General features: G+C 29.4%; 4 protein-coding genes across 4 annotated transcripts; 2 read left to right on the top strand and 2 right to left on the bottom strand.

Moving 5' to 3' along the window:
• Positions 1-16: 16 nt before the first annotated feature.
• On the bottom strand, positions 17-1,523 carry Dph5 (diphthine methyl ester synthase). The gene is made up of 4 exons (XM_015321111.2): positions 1,127-1,523; positions 863-1,039; positions 464-788; positions 17-281 (listed from the first exon to the last, which is right to left on the bottom strand). Exons 1-4 carry the CDS (start codon positions 1,259-1,261, stop codon positions 64-66), a joined length of 855 nt encoding a protein of 284 aa, XP_015176597.1. The 5' UTR covers positions 1,262-1,523; the 3' UTR covers positions 17-63.
• A 113-nt stretch (positions 1,524-1,636) lies between these two features.
• On the top strand, positions 1,637-3,900 carry EMRE (Essential MCU regulator). The gene is made up of 3 exons (XM_015321113.2): positions 1,637-2,151; positions 2,380-2,584; positions 2,857-3,900. Exon 1 carries the CDS (start codon positions 1,838-1,840, stop codon positions 2,111-2,113), a length of 276 nt encoding a protein of 91 aa, XP_015176599.1. The 5' UTR covers positions 1,637-1,837; the 3' UTR covers positions 2,114-2,151; positions 2,380-2,584; positions 2,857-3,900.
• Positions 3,901-4,074: 174 nt separating this feature from the next.
• fliI (FLII actin remodeling protein) lies at positions 4,075-10,220 on the bottom strand. The gene is made up of 22 exons (XM_015321024.2): positions 9,801-10,220; positions 9,556-9,666; positions 8,979-9,217; positions 8,721-8,882; positions 8,413-8,633; positions 8,114-8,330; positions 7,794-8,035; positions 7,618-7,709; positions 7,468-7,538; positions 7,150-7,396; positions 6,890-7,075; positions 6,495-6,806; positions 6,234-6,406; positions 6,027-6,153; positions 5,821-5,943; positions 5,524-5,727; positions 5,311-5,432; positions 4,982-5,233; positions 4,785-4,911; positions 4,543-4,725; positions 4,339-4,452; positions 4,075-4,235 (listed from the first exon to the last, which is right to left on the bottom strand). Exons 1-22 carry the CDS (start codon positions 9,861-9,863, stop codon positions 4,101-4,103), a joined length of 3,723 nt encoding a protein of 1,240 aa, XP_015176510.1. The 5' UTR covers positions 9,864-10,220; the 3' UTR covers positions 4,075-4,100.
• Positions 10,221-15,090: 4,870 nt separating this feature from the next.
• Positions 15,091-17,319, top strand: Hpf1 (Histone PARylation factor 1). Its single transcript, XM_015321116.2, has 5 exons — positions 15,091-15,582; positions 15,668-16,255; positions 16,367-16,512; positions 16,589-16,827; positions 16,931-17,319. The coding sequence occupies exons 1-5, from the start codon at positions 15,445-15,447 to the stop codon at positions 17,230-17,232; spliced, it is 1,413 nt and encodes a 470-aa protein (XP_015176602.2). The 5' UTR covers positions 15,091-15,444; the 3' UTR covers positions 17,233-17,319.

Raw genomic sequence — 17,319 nt, 5'->3', positions numbered from 1 at the left:
TATGCACAATGATATATATATATATATATATAAATATTTTATTAACTTTTAATAATAATACATTTAGTGTGCTACACACTCGTCAAATTTAATCTTATCAATAGCATATTGTCTTAAGAAATTCATTTCAAGAGGATGTAGTTTCTCAGCTGGAATGATTAAAGAATGTAAAGGTTTTCCAAGATCGATTTCTTTCATTTCTTGCAACGAACAGGAAATTATATTCTGATCTTCCGATCCAATTCTAGCTAATCCAACAACTAAACTGTGTTCTGTAAAAGCTGTAACATATAAATACATTTTATATTATAAATTGTTAAAGTGAACATGATTAGAAATATTACAGCGTATTCATATTGTCAATACAATTAATATTAAATTAAAATAGGTATTGAGTAAAGAATGGAAGGTGAACAAAGTATGCAGCATAAAGATTAAAAAAGGGAATAGTTTATGTACAAACCTAAATTTTTATCTGTATCCTTCCTCTTTTTTTCTAAGATGGAAATTAACTGATCAGATGCTTCAGCAACGCTCATAAATTTTGGTGGCATGTATACTTTCTTTTTACTTAAAATACTTTCCAATGTAGGTTCTTTTACTTTGATATCTAACAGACACAACGTATGCAATCCTCTTTCTCTGTTAGAAGCAATTTTATCATAGAAACTATCAGGTTGCCATGTTTCTGTCCAATATGGAATAGATACGGTTTCTCCAAATGAATATAATTGTAAACCACAACAACCTATGGCACTTAAAATTGATGCATTGTGAATTACTTGTACCTGAAATTTATTATTTCAATTATTATATATACCTTCATTATTATTTTTATCTAAAAAAAAAACAAGGTTATTACCTTAGCACCTTTCTCTTGTGCACGTAGTACCAAATCTGTATGGGTTGTTGCACCAAATGGGTCTCCAACAACTAAGAATGCAATTTCTTCGTTCTCCACATTTGATAGTATTGAATCTGCATCACTTTCTACTAAATCACGGTCTGCGATGATCAAAGAACAACCATAAAAATCTTCCTATTAAATTTAAGGTAATACTTTTCTCATAATCGTTTGTAAAATCGTTATATCTTATTATCAATTTTTTATATTATTTATACTCACCAAAGTTTTTTGATTGACAGATAGAATTGATGTATAGGATTCCAAATAAACACGACTACATTTTTTGATTATTTCAAGACCTTTAACAGTAATATCTTTAGCATCACCTAACCCTAAACCGATCATGTACAACATTGTTATTATTTACTTGTTTATGTGTCAATTAAATTCTTTATTTATTTAAATGCCACAAGACCACGTGTTTTGTTCACGTGTGTGGTATTAGTAAAAAATCAATATTAAAAAGACAACAGAATAAAATATAAAAAGAATATTACAGAGATTTATTATAATTTACTTTTGATAAACAATGATATAATAAAACTAGAAATTTATTATTAATAAATTATTATAATGTCAAATTTAATAATTATACATAAATATATCATTAATAAATATTATTATCTTTTCAGCGCTCTCTAGTGTCAGTTTGCTGTAACATGAACATTACCACGCCATCTAGTTATGTTAGTACAAATTAAATTCGGGGGTTCTAATATATCCTAACGATTGCATATCATTACAACTATGTCAGCCATATTGGAAACTAGATAATTTTTGGGATTGTCAGTGTTCGTTCCAATTTCTGTGATTTGTGATTACTGTATCTATTATCTAGTATTTCTATTGATCGATCAAAATACTTCAAACTAATTTGATTGATCTTTTAACGCTGGAGATATTTTAAATCAGTAATTATTTTAATATAAAATGGTTTTACAACGGTTAACCTCAATAGCATCGACGAGAGTGCAAATTTTGAGTGGACTTAAGTATATGAATAAAAAAGGAATACGTTCAAAAATCACTACACCATCGGGTGCTATACTTCCTGAACCAAAACGAACCCCATTTGGTTATTTAAGAGTAATAGGAGGAATATTATTAGGATTAGTTGTAGGTGCTTCCCTTAGTAAAAAAATGGCTAATTTCCTAGAAGAAAATGATCTCTTCGTCCCATCAGATGATGACGACGATGATGATTAAAAAAAAAAGTAGATTAAAAATTGATGTATTAGTTGTTGGCAAGTATTTATCTAGTCCCTGTATAGTTTTTATTTAAATAGAAAATGAATTGAGTTTTGAAATGACCATAATAGTGTTAGTTACTAAGTATGTACCTTTAAATAGTTTTAATCACTATATTTAAAATCACTTTGATTGTTTTTTAATAATTAATATGACAATTGTACATTGACATCATACAAATGAACAATAATAGTAATTACACTGATTGTGGTATTCTGTTGCAGACAAAAATAATCTCAAGAAAATTCAGAGAATATTAATATATTGAGTTGATTAAAAAAGAAAGTAAAAAATAAATAAATAAATAAAAAAAAGAAACAGAGTTGCTTTGCATTGATATAGAACAAAAAGTATTTATTTAAAATTAATGGAGTCATAATTGTATATTATGTAATTTAATACAAATATTTATTTATACAAATAATAAAGGTTAGTATAATACAACTTGTACAAAATGCATACGCATACATATACATATACATATACATATACATATTATATATAGATATATAAATTTTTCTGTACGCTTGTAAATAAATTAAGACATTAAATATTCTACCGATCACAACATAATGTTAAAATTCACATCCATGCATTTAATCGACTCATGTTAATACGCATGATGTCACATGTATATTTATATATTTATATATATATATATATATATAATGAATATATCAAATGCCTTTTTTTATTTCCAGTCTTTGCTTGATATACACAATTCTATGTGAAAATGCAGGAATATTTTGTGTAATATACAAGAAATTTGATAAATATTGATCTCTTTCTCTCTTTGTCTTTCTGTATACTATAATATTGTGCTTGAATGCAGAATAAATTGATAAATCATCGAATTATAAAAATGATAAATATTTAAATGACTTTAGTGTATTTTTAAATTATAACAAAGATATATTTAGTTCATTTATTCATCATTTTCTTTACTAAAAAGATTACTTTCTTTGGTTATATTATAATATAACATGTATATATATATATTTATAAAAAAAAAAAAAATATCCACATAAGATCTACAAAAAAAAAAAAAAAATGAAAGAAATAATTGAAATATTTAAATTTATAATATTTTTTGATATACTCGTATTTTACACAATTTAATTTATATATGTATTTTGTTGTTTAAATAAATATATGTTGATGTGTGTGTATTGTATATTTTAGGAATGAATGAAATTTTATAATTTTGTGTTGCTCTGTAAATTGCAAAAGCAATGCAAAATAAATCTATTATTGTCAAAATAAAATCTTTATAATATTATTTAAATATATATATATATTTATATTTGGTTTTCACATGTGTACTGACAAACCATATTGATAGAAATGATAATTTTAAACTTTTAGTATCTATATATATATTATTATTATTATATAAATTATTTCGATGAAAATGTTATTAAGAATAATTTTTAATCACAGAATTGACTTTAAGTAGTTATGCATGTATTATATAATATAAAAGACTGACCAAGGCAACTTTTGATTTAAAGCAAATAATTTGATGTGAACATTTTCAAGCATACAAAATGGTTTTGAAATATTGCTACTTCATAAACGTTAATATTCAAATCATTTTCTAATGTTTAATATAATATTAGAATACTGTAAATGTTGTTGTTGTTTTTTTTTGTTTTTTTTTTTAAATAAATTCATACGTTATATAGCTTATAGTATAAAGTAGTAAATCACATTAGAATGTACAGAAGAAAAAAAAAAAAAGAAAATATAGCAATAAGTTCACATTATCAATTCTGGCACTTGCATGTTGCTGATACAATGACTAAATTCAAACGATGAATTTAGTTGCAATTATAATATAATAAATTAAGAATATAACATTGCACTCATCTTTTAAGCTAAAAATTAATAAGCAATACCTGTCTTTATTTCCACGTAGATTTATTTTTTTGTTTTGTTTTTTTTTTTATTGAGGTGTTCTTTTATGATGACTCCAGGCATGAAAACATTTAGTAAATCTTCGTGATTCTTTTCCTTTAGCGGTGAGGAATAATTTACGTGGTTTGTTTGGTTGTTTAACGCGTAGATGTTGTATATACACCTAAAAAAAAAAAACAACGATCAAAGTTAATAAATAATTACTTATAAAGTTCATTCACAATAGACGACATATATATTTTATTTGAGGTATTTTTTTTTTTTACCTGAGCTGATTTATATGCAAGCTTGATTTCTACTTCAGAACAACGTGTTCCTAACCAGAGGAACACTTGTTCACCATTATCTAATATCATTATATCATCGTCTGCTAAATCATCCTAAAAATAATTAGTTAATAATTTAAGGAAGAATTGAAAAAGTATGTTAAATGAAATGAATATTATATTATATAAAAACGTTTGTATTACTTGGCAAAAGTCAGTGCATTTTTCGCTAATAGTAAAATATCCTTTTTCATTAGAGCACCTAAACAGTCTTGTATAATTCATAAAATCTGCATCAGTGTCGTATGGTTTCTTTCCACCAAGTGCAACCCAAAAGAAATTATCCGGTTCTTCACCTTCATTTAATACTTGCAAACTAATCCAAGGCTGTTGAAAATTCAAAATGTCAAAATGATATTATTATTAGAAATATTGTAATAACTTACATTGTTAAACATTTCTTCAGCAATTTCTTGAATTAAACGTGCTTCATCACTGTCAGCATTAGAACCAATCCATGCATAAACTATACCAGTTTCGTCATCGTTGTTAAATGGTACGTTTAGAATGTAACTAAAAAAATAATAATAATTATACATTTGGAGATATTAAATCTAACAATTTCACGATTTCATTTGTTTACCAAAATGCTGGATTTAATAAACTGGAATCCGCTTGTATTTGTATTAATCTGGTACATAATGCACTACCATTACTTCTTAAATGATAAAATTCGACTTTACTTGTACCAGGAATTTTAGGCTGTTTACGTTTGCCTTGATGAATTATAAATTTTCTTTTGAAATATGCCATAAATTTTAAATTCTCTTGTTGTTGATGCGTTCTAACTACTTCTAATTTATCACGAAACAATGATTTAAATTTCTTTTGTAAACTGAAAAAAAAATATTTAATTTTAGTTTTTTTATTTTATTATATAAAAAAATAAATAAAATAAATGTGTGTTAATACCTAAACGTAAATGTGAGCCAGCCCATATTACCGGCATCTCTACCTTGCCAAAAATATGCAGTAAATTGATAATCATCTTCGTATTGCTCATCGCCATCTTCATTTTCTGCTACGTCTGATGGCTAAAGTCATAAAACATAATTATAGTTTCAAATTATATAAATTGTATAGTTTTAATTAAAGATAAAATTGGAATATAAGAATTTCATTTACCATCCAGTAACGACACAAGAAAACATAACAGTCACCACTATAAAAATGACCGAGTTCTTCTTCTGGTAAACGTACAAATTTTCTTCCTTCCAATACCAGAGCTTCCATTCCTTCTAAATCATCGTTCCATTCTGTCATAAGTTGTTGTGCTTCAGCAGCTGACATTGCTGGTTGTCGTGGCATGAAAAGTGCAGCTAAATCTGCCTGTTTATTTCAAGATAATATTAATATATTATTTTCATTTTGTTTATTCTATATGAAATATTGATAAAAATAATATCAAAATGAATTATTTACCTTTGTTTCTTGTTGTTTGGCCCATTTAGTAAGATCAGCACCAGTTTTGGCAACTGATTCTGCAGTTCTTGTAAAATCAACTGCTATAACTTCATCCCAGCCAGTAAACTTTGATTTAAAGACCTAATATAAATAAATAATTATAATTTTGTCATTTTATATTGTTAATAATGATAAAGTAATTAAAAATTTATAAAAATTCATACCTGAGATTCTGTGCCTTCTTGTAATCTCGTAACCATAGCATATTCTGGTCTTTCAATCATATTAAATAATTCTTGAGATAGTTTTACAGCAGCAGCTCTTACCAATCTAGTTGATTTCTTTCCAAACCTATATTGCACATTCATTAATTTAAATTTATAGATATATATATATATACTGTTATTAGTTATATATATATATACACTTACCAAACATACACATCAAGATAACAATCTAAGATATAAACATTGCGATTATTTAAAAGAGTGTTAGCCAATTTTCCATGAGGCACTTCAACTTGTGGTAATTCCAAATATCCCATACCGAGTTGAACTTGATACAAACGTGGTGTCACTGGTACAAAATCTGGATCTACATGTTCCTGATATAATAACAGAAATATTATCATTTATCTTTTAATTATTATAAATAACAATAATTCATAAGATAAAAAGAAAATAATAACTTACAATAATAGTTTTAGTTTCCGCAGTATTCTCTACACCTAATTGCAACAAGAAATCTTCTGATTCTAAATTCATAACTTCTGTTATTATTTCAGCTTTGTTTTTTCTTTCATTTTTATTGATCTTCTCAGCCATTAATCTAGCTTTGGATTTTAATGTACTTTTGGCTTTTTTCCCATACCACATAAATATTTTATTTCCTGTGTCCAGCACGAAAACATAACAAGGATCTAAAGATTCAAAACAAACTGGTACTGGTTCTAGATGAATAGAAGCTCCTGCTGCATGTACTCGATATAAACGTGTTACTGCAGGCTATAAAATAGAAAAATAATATGATATTAATAACAACTTCATTCGTAAAGTTGTATGGTATAATAATATTGACAGTATCTTACAGTATCTTCCACCGTATAAAATCCAGAAGAAGTACGACCACCTTCGATATAAGTTATTTCAGAATCAAAAAGTATAAGAAACTCATCCGATTCATCACCCTGTTCTTCCCTAATGGTACGACACTGTGCTCCAAGATAATTGCGTAAATTTACAGCATGTATTGCAGCGCAAGCTCTTTTGTCCAACTATTTGAAATAATTATTTTCAATAATGTGTACACAAATATTGAAACATTATTAATGAAATATTAATCATATACCGTTGCTTTTTCTCCTATCCAGAAGTATATTGCCCAATTCAATGATCCGCTTTCATCGATACTCGTTTTTAATACGATGTAACAATCACCTTCATAAAATTTACCATGAGCTACTTCCTCTATTTCGTTAGGTAAAAAATTTTCTATTTCCCATATAGATAAACCTGGTATTTGTCCTGCATCATCATCAAAAAATTCGGAATAATCCAAAGGTGGTTTTTCTAAAGTTTCATCCCATCTTTTAGGCCTGACAATAATATCAATTGTTAATAATATTTTGTATTAATATCTTAAGATTAATATAATCAATTTACTCACTTTAATGACTCAGCTTTAGTATCGTCACATTCTTTATCTTTGTTTTTCTCTTTTGCAATATCTTTCATACCCTACAAAAAATAATTATAGATATACATTGTGTACATTTATTTATGTGTACGTGGGGTATTTTATTTGATTATATTATACCTTTAATATTTTAGCTTGATCTTGATCAGCCTCTTCTTGATCACGTTTTCTTCTCAATCTCATTTTACGAGCTATTGGATCTTTGCTACTATCTAGATCATTATAAAACAATTAACAAAATAATTACAAAATAATATTATAAATACTGTATTATATATATATATATATAAACTTACTAGCTGTTTGTACCGGTACAGGTACATTTGCACCGGCAAGTCTTAATTGATGTTGCAAAGAAAAATCAATATTATAAAATTCAATTCCCGATCCTCTTTGTACCTCAGTTGGTTTTGGTGGCATTACTAAATTTGGATTATCTCTTAAATCCAATTGTTCCAAATCAGTAAGAAGATGTATTGCATCTGGTACGGTTATTAATCGATTTGACGTTAATATTAATTTTTTTAACGAGCCACATCTATAAAAATGATATAATATTATTCTACATCTTTAAAATATAACTCATTGAAATTAGATAGAATTATTTTAATTGTACCTGCATAATCCTTCAGGTATCATTTCCAAATGATTATTAGCAGCTGAAAATACTTGAAGAGATGACAATTTACCAATTCCAGAAGGAATACCTTCGAAATCTATTTCATTATCATTTAAATATAATCTTCTTAAAGTTGAAATTTTGCAAATGGATGCAGGTATGGCAGTTAATTTATTTCTACATACATTTAATATTTCTAATTTCGTCCATAATTCTGTAAATAACAAAACCATCAAAATATTAATAATTAATGTAAAATTCATATATATATAAATAGATATGTTTATTAAACATACCAATAGCTGTAGATAATTCTGATATTTGATTATCATTTAAATTTAATCTACGTAAATTTGAAAGTGAATACAAAGCATCAGGCACTCTTGGTAAACTGTTTTGTGATAAATCTAATTCTTGTAAATTCGTTAGAGTTTCAAGACTCGATGGAATATTATTTAATGTGCGTTGAGTATCACGCATTTGCAATGTTGTTAAATTCATTAACGATGGAAGTTGCCTATAATTAAAATAAACAAATAATTATATATATATATATACGTCACATTAAAAGATAAATAATATTGAAATGAACAATTGTACATACCTCAATTGAAAATGTCCTAAAGGATTATGATTTAAATTTAATGTCTGTAAATTTGCTAAACGTCTGGTTTGAGGTGGTAATGTTTCCAATTGATTATTACTCAGATCCAAAAATAATAGGTCTGTTAAGTGAATAAAAAGCGTATTCGGAATTGTTTCAATACTACAAATAGAAAATTGTATAATTATTTTAAGCATGGTATATATATAAATTAAATATATTATTAATATAATATTATAAATAATATTCAAATCGTACTGATTATAACTCAGATTTAAATTGAGTAAAGAACGTGCTCTTTCTAGACCTTCAGGTACTTCTTTTAAATTATTATGGCTTAGATCTAACGTTGTCAATTCCTCTAAATGAAATAATTCTGCTGGTATACCGCTAGACTTGACATTATTGTGTCGAATGTTTAATGTTCTAAGACATCCCAGTTCTGTCAATTCACCGTATAAACGTTCCAATTTATTTTTAACAAGTGAAAGATGTTCCTAATAAAAATAATACAAAATAATCAATTAAAATACAATTTCATATTCCAAATGAGAGAAAGAAAAAGAGAAATAATAATAATTATTATTATTATCATTATTATTTATTTATAATAATATATAATTATTTTATTATATTATAATATATTATTTTATTATTATTATTATTTGGTTAATAATCAAATAAAACAAATATATACATATATTGATGATTAAATTATATTTGTTTAAAACAATAGAAATAGTAATGGATTCAAAGACACAACACATGCACTTATTTTATTATTATTTATCTAAATTTATTATTTATCCTTATATATATATAAAATTATATTTACCAGTTTTAATAATTTACCCATTTCTTCAGGAATTTCAGTTAAATTGGTTTTATCTAATTTCAACCATTGTATTCCTGTCATCAGACGTACCGATTCAGGAAATTTACCATCCTAAAAAGAAATAATTATTTTAATATGATATATATATGTATAGATTATAAAGTATTATTATTATTATTATTATTATTAAAAAATATATTGTAAAAATTTATAATATATATATATATATATATAAATTTACTTACACCAAAATCATTACAGCTAAAATCAACTCCTCGAACAAAAGGTAAAACTCCTGTATTTGCCATGGTTCTCAAAATGCAATCGTTTTTTTTACCTTGTATATATTTATATGTACATATATATTATTTATATTATTAGTATATAATATTGCTGCATGCCACTGGAAACTACTTTATTATTATTGTATTTTAAACTTAGGTTATATTCTGTAAAAATTACTCTTCATAAAAAATGATTTAATTGTTTTTTGTAATATTGTATTTAACAGTTAATACATGAAAATTCATGTGCAAATGTTAATATTATTTTGATTGACATATACTTCTACAAGTATACTTAATTAAAATAATAATCATAGATTAAACCTAGGTTATAAACGGATCATAAATTGCAGATTTGCACCGGACACTATATATAAAGCAGAACAAATGTATATATATATATATATATATACATATATATTATGATATATATATATATCATATGTCCTAAATCATATATATATATATATGGTATAAATTAATATGGGTGACCACGGAGCCTAGATAACAAGAGGGCGCACGACATAGGAAAATAACTAGCAAATACGAATGGAAGGAAAAGGAAAGATTGTTTTCGAAAATTCGCCGCTAGGTTTCGTTATGTTCGCTGAAGTCAAACCTGATCTAGGGATCCTGTCCTACAGGATCCCTAACCTGATCCTGTAGCGGTACGACCGATGGTCGCGCCATCTAAGTTACTAGAAGGCTAGGGAACCACGCTAGCAAGTGTGGTCACCAGACGAGTACAGTCTGTGCGTAGCCGTTGAGAAGTGTACAACAAAGAGAAGCAAGTCGCATCCTAACAATAAAGAACATAAAACAAATTCAGTCTAATATTATCTTTACTATAGAGAAACCCTCTACAGTAAATTGGTGCCGAAACCCGGGAACGTCCGCGTAAAAAAATAAAAAAATAATACAAAAACTAAAATAAAAAAAATAATAAAAAGAAGAACAATGGCACAATCAACCAGCGAAGCCAACGTGGCCCGTGCCGATACCGACACAAAGGAAGTCAACGCCAGTGAGTTTAGAAATATAACGCTTCCAGCTTTTTGGAAAGAGGAACCAAATTTATGGTTCGTAATGTTGGAAAAGGAATTCACGGCGTACAACGTTAAATCGGATGCCGTAAAGTTTTCAGCGGTGCTAAGGAATTTGGATACCACGCTGATAAGAGAGGTACACGACATCTTAGCATCCCCCCCCCGAGCAATGTACGTATACACATTTAAAGGAAGCCTTAATACACAGACTAACTAAATCCGACGAACAACGGCTAAGGCGATTGTTAATGGGAATTGAGTTAGGAGACAAAAAACCGTCCGAACTTTGGAGAGAAATGAAACGCCTAGCAGGTGATAGTGTTAGCGAAAAAATGCTCCTAACGTTATGGATGCAAAGGATGCCAACCAGGATACAAGAGATCCTCGCCATTGCAGACGAAATTACGTCACCTGCAAAGTTAGCGGAAATGGGTGACAAGATCCTCGGGAGAGAGCGTCTGCCGGAAACGGCCGCCATTACTGAAGCAGCGCCAATAAGAAGTACCGCTCAAACAACAATCAACAGCGAGGTAGCGGAAATCAAGCGGGAAATCAAGCGGGAAATCGCGCAACTAACAGAGAAGATGGAAAAATTGATGCGCGGCAGAAGAAGGTACCGAAGTTTCCGCGGAAGATCCCGAAGTAGAAGCCGATCATCAAGCAGACACCGAAACAATGACGGCCTATGCTATTACCACTGGAAATTCGCGGAACAATCGTGGAAGTGCAGACCCCCGTGCAAGTGGACAGGCCCGGATAAAAGAAAGCCTTCGGAAAACTAATGCAAGCGTCTCAAATAGAGGCAGTTGACGACGCGACGAGAAACCTGCGCCTCATGGTAAATGATAGGAAAACAGGAGCATGTTTTCTGATAGACACTGGTGCAGACGTCTCAGTGATTCCACGTACTTCGATAAGTGAAACCAAAGACAATACGTGTAAGTTGTATGCGGCAAATGGTGCAGAAATAGACACATTCGGAAAAAAACTTTTAAACTTAAATCTTGGACTCCGTCGAGATTTTTCATGGAGATTCATTATAGCGAATGTTTCTAAAGCAATAATAGGCGCCGATTTCTTGCATTTTTATAATTTATTACCTGATTTAAGAAACAAAAAATTGTTGGACGGCAATACATTGCTTTCTAGGAAAGCAGAATTAGTAAGTATTGACGTTCCAACCATTTTGACCATTAACTGTAATAGTCCGTATTTAGAACTTTTTAGGGAATACGCAGATTTAACGAAACCAACTTCAAGGAAACCCATCAGCCACACGGTGAAACATCATATAATCACAAAAGGTCCTCCAATAGCAGAGAGAGCAAGAAGGCTAAATCCGGAAAAACTGCGAATCGCACAAGCCGAATTTCAGCAACTAGTCAACGAAGGAATCTGTCGCCCGCCCAAGAGTCAATGGGCGAGCCCTCTGCATATGGTACCAAAGAAAAATGGCGAATGGAGGCCATGTGGAGATTATAGGCGACTAAATAGCGTTACGGTACCAGACAGGTACCCCATTCCACATGTACACGACGTCACGCAACAATTTCGTGACTGTAACATATTTTCTACAATAGACTTGTCTAGAGCATATCACCAAATTCCGTTGGCTGAGGAAGATATAGAAAAAACAGCGGTAATCACACCTTTTGGTCTGTACGAATACACAGTGATGCCTTTCGGCTTATGTAACGCGGCGCAAACGTTCCAAAGGTTTATGAACATAGTATTAAGCAAATTAGATTTCTGTGCCTGTTACATAGATGACATAATTGTAGCGTCTAAAAATAAGGAATCCCATGAAAAACATCTGCGTGCAATATTCGATAGACTTAGGCAATATGGACTAACAATAAACATTTCAAAGTGCAATTTTTTTCAAAATAGCGTTAACTACTTAGGTTATAAGATAGATAATAAGGGTATAGCGCCGTTGGATGAGCGAGTCCACGCTATACAAAACTATACAAAACCAAAGACTGTTTCAGATATGCGACGTTTCCTTGGGGTAGTGAATTTTTATAGGAGGTTCTTACCAAAGGCTGCAGAATGGCTTGATCCACTTAACAAATATATGGTAGGTGCCAAGAAGCACGACAAAAGACTGATAGAATGGAATCAAGCAGCGGAAGAAGCGTTCAAAAAAGCCAAAGAAGCAATTGCCACAGCAACATTATTGGCATACCCAAAAGAAAAAGCGATATTAAAATTAAAGACTGATGCTTCCGATAACGCAATTGGAGCAGTGTTAGAACAACTCTGTGATAACAAATGGGAACCACTAGGATATTTCTCAAGGAAACTAGAAAAAGCGCAAATTAGATATAGTGTGTATGATAGGGAATTGTTAGCTATTTATAAAAGTTTAAAGTTTTTTAGGTATTTTGTAGAAGGAAGAGAATTAATAATAGAGACTGACCATAAACCACTGTCATACGCTTTTAAGCAAAATACGGACAAAGCAAGCCCAAGACAAGCCAGACAGTTGGATTACGTAGGACAGTTTACTTCCAAAATTGTTTACGTTGCTGGAAAGGACAATGTGGCAGCTGACGCTATGTCAAGACTGGAAACCATAGACATGCCAGTCCTAGTATCAACAGAAGAGCTAATGGCAAAGCAACAAGAGGATGACGAACTAAAGAATATTTTGGCAGAAGAAAAATGGAACCTGCAGAAGATTTTCCTCGATAGCTCTGATAAATACATATATGGCGACATAGTAGGAAAAAGCATAAGACCATACGTTCCAGTCTCTTTACGGAGGCAGATTTTTAAGAACGTACACAATTTGTCACATCCCAGCGGCAGAGTAACAAAACACCTTATAGGAAAAAGCTTCATGTGGCCAAAGATGAACAAAGATATCGCAGAATGGTCAAGTACATGTTTAGCATGCCAAAAGTGCAAAATAAGCCGTCATAACAAACAGGTACCTTCGAAAATAGAAGTACCACAAGGACGTTTCGAACATGTACACATAGATATAATAGGTCCATTACCAACGATTAAAAATATGAGATACTGCCTAACTATGATCGATAGGTTTACCCGATGGCCAGAAGCAATTCCAATGCCAGATACCTCAGCAGATACAGTGGCAACAACATTCTATTCGCAGTGGATTTCGAGATTTGGTTCTCCTATTACAATTACAACTGATCAAGGAACACAATTTGAAAGTCAACTATTTGAAGCATTAACCAAATTAGTCGGAGCGAAAAGAATTAGAACAACAGCATACCACCCTGCATCAAATGGAATGATAGAAAGATGGCATAGATCACTTAAAGCAGCAATAATGTGCCACGAAGAAAAAGACTGGGTAGGAATATTACCAACAGTGCTCCTTGGTCTACGCACAAGTCTAAAAGAAGATATAAAAGCTTCAGCTGCGGAATTGGTATATGGTGAAAACATCAGACTACCAGGAGAATTTTTCCTCAGCGAAGAGCTATTACAAGATCCACACATATTCCTAGAAAAATTAAGACAACATATAAGGCAAATCAGACCGATACCCACAGCACACCATGTCAAAAAGAAACATTTTATTCAGGATAGGTTGTATACATGTACACACATATTTTTAAGGGTCGACGCTGTAAAAAAACCATTAGAAGCGCCTTACGAAGGTCCATACGAAATTATACAAAGACTTACAGATAATATTTTCAAAATTAACTATAAAGGAAAACATATAAATGTATCTATAGAAAGACTAAAACCAGCGTTTGTCGAAAAAGATTGCAATACCGATTCGTATGTACCAATTAAAACTTATTAGGTTAGGATAGAGATAATGCAATATTTTTATATATCTTTATATATTTTTATATTTTTATATACTTGTAAACATCTATAATTTTAAGTTTCGCATTTTATGTAATAAGAAAAATGCTCCGAAGGGAGTAATGTAGCGGTACGACCGATGGTCGCGCCATCTAAGTTACTAGAAGGCTAGGGAACCACGCTAGCAAGTGTGGTCACCAGACGAGTACAGTCTGTGCGTAGCCGTTGAGAAGTGTACAACAAAGAGAAGCAAGTCGCATCCTAACAATAAAGAACATAAAACAAATTCAGTCTAATATTATCTTTACTATAGAGAAACCCTCTACAATCCTAGTCACACTAACGCGCTCTAGTGGCAAAAATCTGTCCCATCATTTTCGTACATTTCTAAAGCATTGCGTGCGCCCTCCTGTTATCTAGCTCCGTGCTAGAATAATGTCTTTTTGCTTGATGTTCGTGTGAGGTTATGTTCGACAATGAAACACATAAAAAAGCATAGAAGATAAAGTGCATTCATTGTTGCATGATCAAATGCAATAGTAGTTCATATTTTCAACACTATGCCATAATGTCGCTTTATAATCATTTAGTTGTAGTTATTGTCATTAGAGTGCACTACTTGTAGTTTAAATTGCGTTGTATTGAAATAAAAGTGTTAACCTTTAAAATTATCAGTGAATATTTGTAATTATCAGATAAATGTATAAATAATATAAAGTATTTTTATTTTTCAATATTTTCATTTGAAATTTGTCGTTATTATAATGTCAGATCAAGATAAGGAAGAAGAATTCATTGCTTATAAAAATGATTCACGAATACCTTGTCGTTATGGCGCGAAATGTTATCAAAAAAATCAATTACATCATGATAAGTACAAACACCCGCCTTCAAATAAACAGGTGTGATATTATTATTTTATAATTTTTAATTATTATAAAGAAATACTTTTTTTTCTAATGTTTAAAATATACATTTTATTAACAGAAAAAAAATATGGTCAAACGTAAACCATTGATTGGGAATAAAAGAAAAATTACAGCAATAGATGACAATGATGATGATAATGATGATGATAATAAGGAACAAGTGGAATCTAATTCTGAAACAAATAAAATTCGAAAAGTTAAGAATGATCTTAATGATAGTATTGTAGACAATCCAAAAAATGTTATCGATCATGTAGAAACTGATGACAAACAATTGATCACAACGTCAAATGATAAAAAAGTAGTTGATGATAATACAACAGAAATGAAAGAAAAATCTGGTGCATCATCAGATAACAATAATGACGTCAATGACGATGATACATGCACAATATTATCTCCAACTTGTGTGAAAGAAAATATTAAAAATTTATTGTTAGTTGAAATGCCAGATGATTTCTATCAATTTTACGAATTTTGCAAACTTATTTCTGAAAAGGAACCATTAATGGCATTGAAATCTATTAATCTTTATCTTGTTGGACCATATGATATTTTAAGTAATAAATTAACAAGTTATAAGAATAATGATAAAGAAAAATATCTTAGACATTGGAGATATTATTATGATCCACCAGAATTTCAAGTATGTATTAGAAATGAATATTTAAATACATACACACTTAATCAAAATTTGTAATAAATAATTTTTTAGCATTGCAATAAATTTTTATATCATAATTATTATTATTTATAGACAATTATTAGAGGAAATAAAGATGGTTTACATTTTGGATATTGGAGAGATGAATGTAATGAAAATCCAATATACGTAGCCAAAAATAAAGCAGAAATAGATTGTACAATACAACCTGTTGCCGAAAATATATTCGGTGCAATTAAGTAAATAGTAAAGAAACATACATAGTAATCTATTTCAAAAATCTTTAATTTTAAAATACTATTCGTATGATTGCAGTGTATTCATGGAAGAAAAATGGAAAACAGCTAATTTATTTGAAAAACCAAATGTAGCACAACTTCAAAAAAAATTGAAAGTATTTGCTGAAAAGCATGATATAACATTAGAGAAAAAAACGAATAAGATGATAATTCGTGAGAAAAATGTTATTGTAAGAACATTTCATAAAGCTGGAATCGTTGTTCCATATAATAAAAGAACGCAGTTGGGTTATAGAGAATTATCAGTGACAGACAGTAAGAAACTTATAATATATTTTTTTTCTATATATATCTAATAAAAAATTAAAGTATAATTTTATTATTATTATTATTATTATTATTATTATTAATATTGTAGAAGAATTAAAACAAATATTGGAGAAAATGGACAAAGCAGATTCATCAGAGGAACGTAAAGATATAATGTGTAAACTCGACGAGATTGTACGACTTGCAACAATAGCTGCTGACGAATGTGATTTTGGAACTTGTTTAGAATTGGCTCATGATTTGTTTTCTAGTGGTAGTGTGTATGTTGAAAAAATAGCATTACAAATGTTTTCGATTGCATATACACATCTAAATCGTCCAGAATTTTTAGAAATAATTAAGGCACACTTAAAAAATAGAAAACGTGGTAGTGACTTGTCAGTCATTTAAAATTCTTCAAATTTTCAAATATATATATATATTTATAATTATAATTTAAAAAATTAATATAACATAAATATACATTTTTATTATATA

This window comes from Polistes dominula, unplaced genomic scaffold (genome assembly GCF_049000335.1).
Source record: "Polistes dominula isolate Pdom_NZ unplaced genomic scaffold, Pdom_raw_medaka contig_29, whole genome shotgun sequence".
In the NCBI taxonomy this organism is placed as follows: Eukaryota; Metazoa; Arthropoda; class Insecta; order Hymenoptera; family Vespidae; genus Polistes; species Polistes dominula.
This window is presented reverse-complemented; position numbering and strand designations above follow the sequence as displayed.

What these genes read in the sequence shown, in the direction of transcription:
- Dph5 (XM_015321111.2), bottom strand. Translation starts at nt 1,261, where the DNA reads ATGTTGTACATGATCGGTTTAGGGTTAGGTGATGCTAAAGATATTACT. An exon ending in CTGTCAATCAAAAAACTTTG is followed by an intron (nt 1,040 to 1,126) that starts GTGAGTATAAAT and finishes TAAATTTAATAG; the next exon opens with GAAGATTTTTATGGTTGTTC. An exon ending in CACAAGAGAAAGGTGCTAAG is followed by an intron (nt 789 to 862) that starts GTAATAACCTTG and finishes AATAAATTTCAG; the next exon opens with GTACAAGTAATTCACAATGC.
- EMRE (XM_015321113.2), top strand. Translation starts at nt 1,838, where the DNA reads ATGGTTTTACAACGGTTAACCTCAATAGCATCGACGAGAGTGCAAATT.
- fliI (XM_015321024.2), bottom strand. Translation starts at nt 9,863, where the DNA reads ATGGCAAATACAGGAGTTTTACCTTTTGTTCGAGGAGTTGATTTTAGC. An exon ending in TTAAATCTGAGTTATAATCA is followed by an intron (nt 8,883 to 8,978) that starts GTACGATTTGAA and finishes TTCTATTTGTAG; the next exon opens with TATTGAAACAATTCCGAATA. An exon ending in ATCAAGCTAAAATATTAAAG is followed by an intron (nt 7,539 to 7,617) that starts GTATAATATAAT and finishes TATTTTTTGTAG; the next exon opens with GGTATGAAAGATATTGCAAA.
- Hpf1 (XM_015321116.2), top strand. Translation starts at nt 15,445, where the DNA reads ATGTCAGATCAAGATAAGGAAGAAGAATTCATTGCTTATAAAAATGAT. An exon ending in ACCCGCCTTCAAATAAACAG is followed by an intron (nt 15,583 to 15,667) that starts GTGTGATATTAT and finishes TTTTATTAACAG; the next exon opens with AAAAAAAATATGGTCAAACG. An exon ending in ATGATCCACCAGAATTTCAA is followed by an intron (nt 16,256 to 16,366) that starts GTATGTATTAGA and finishes TATTATTTATAG; the next exon opens with ACAATTATTAGAGGAAATAA.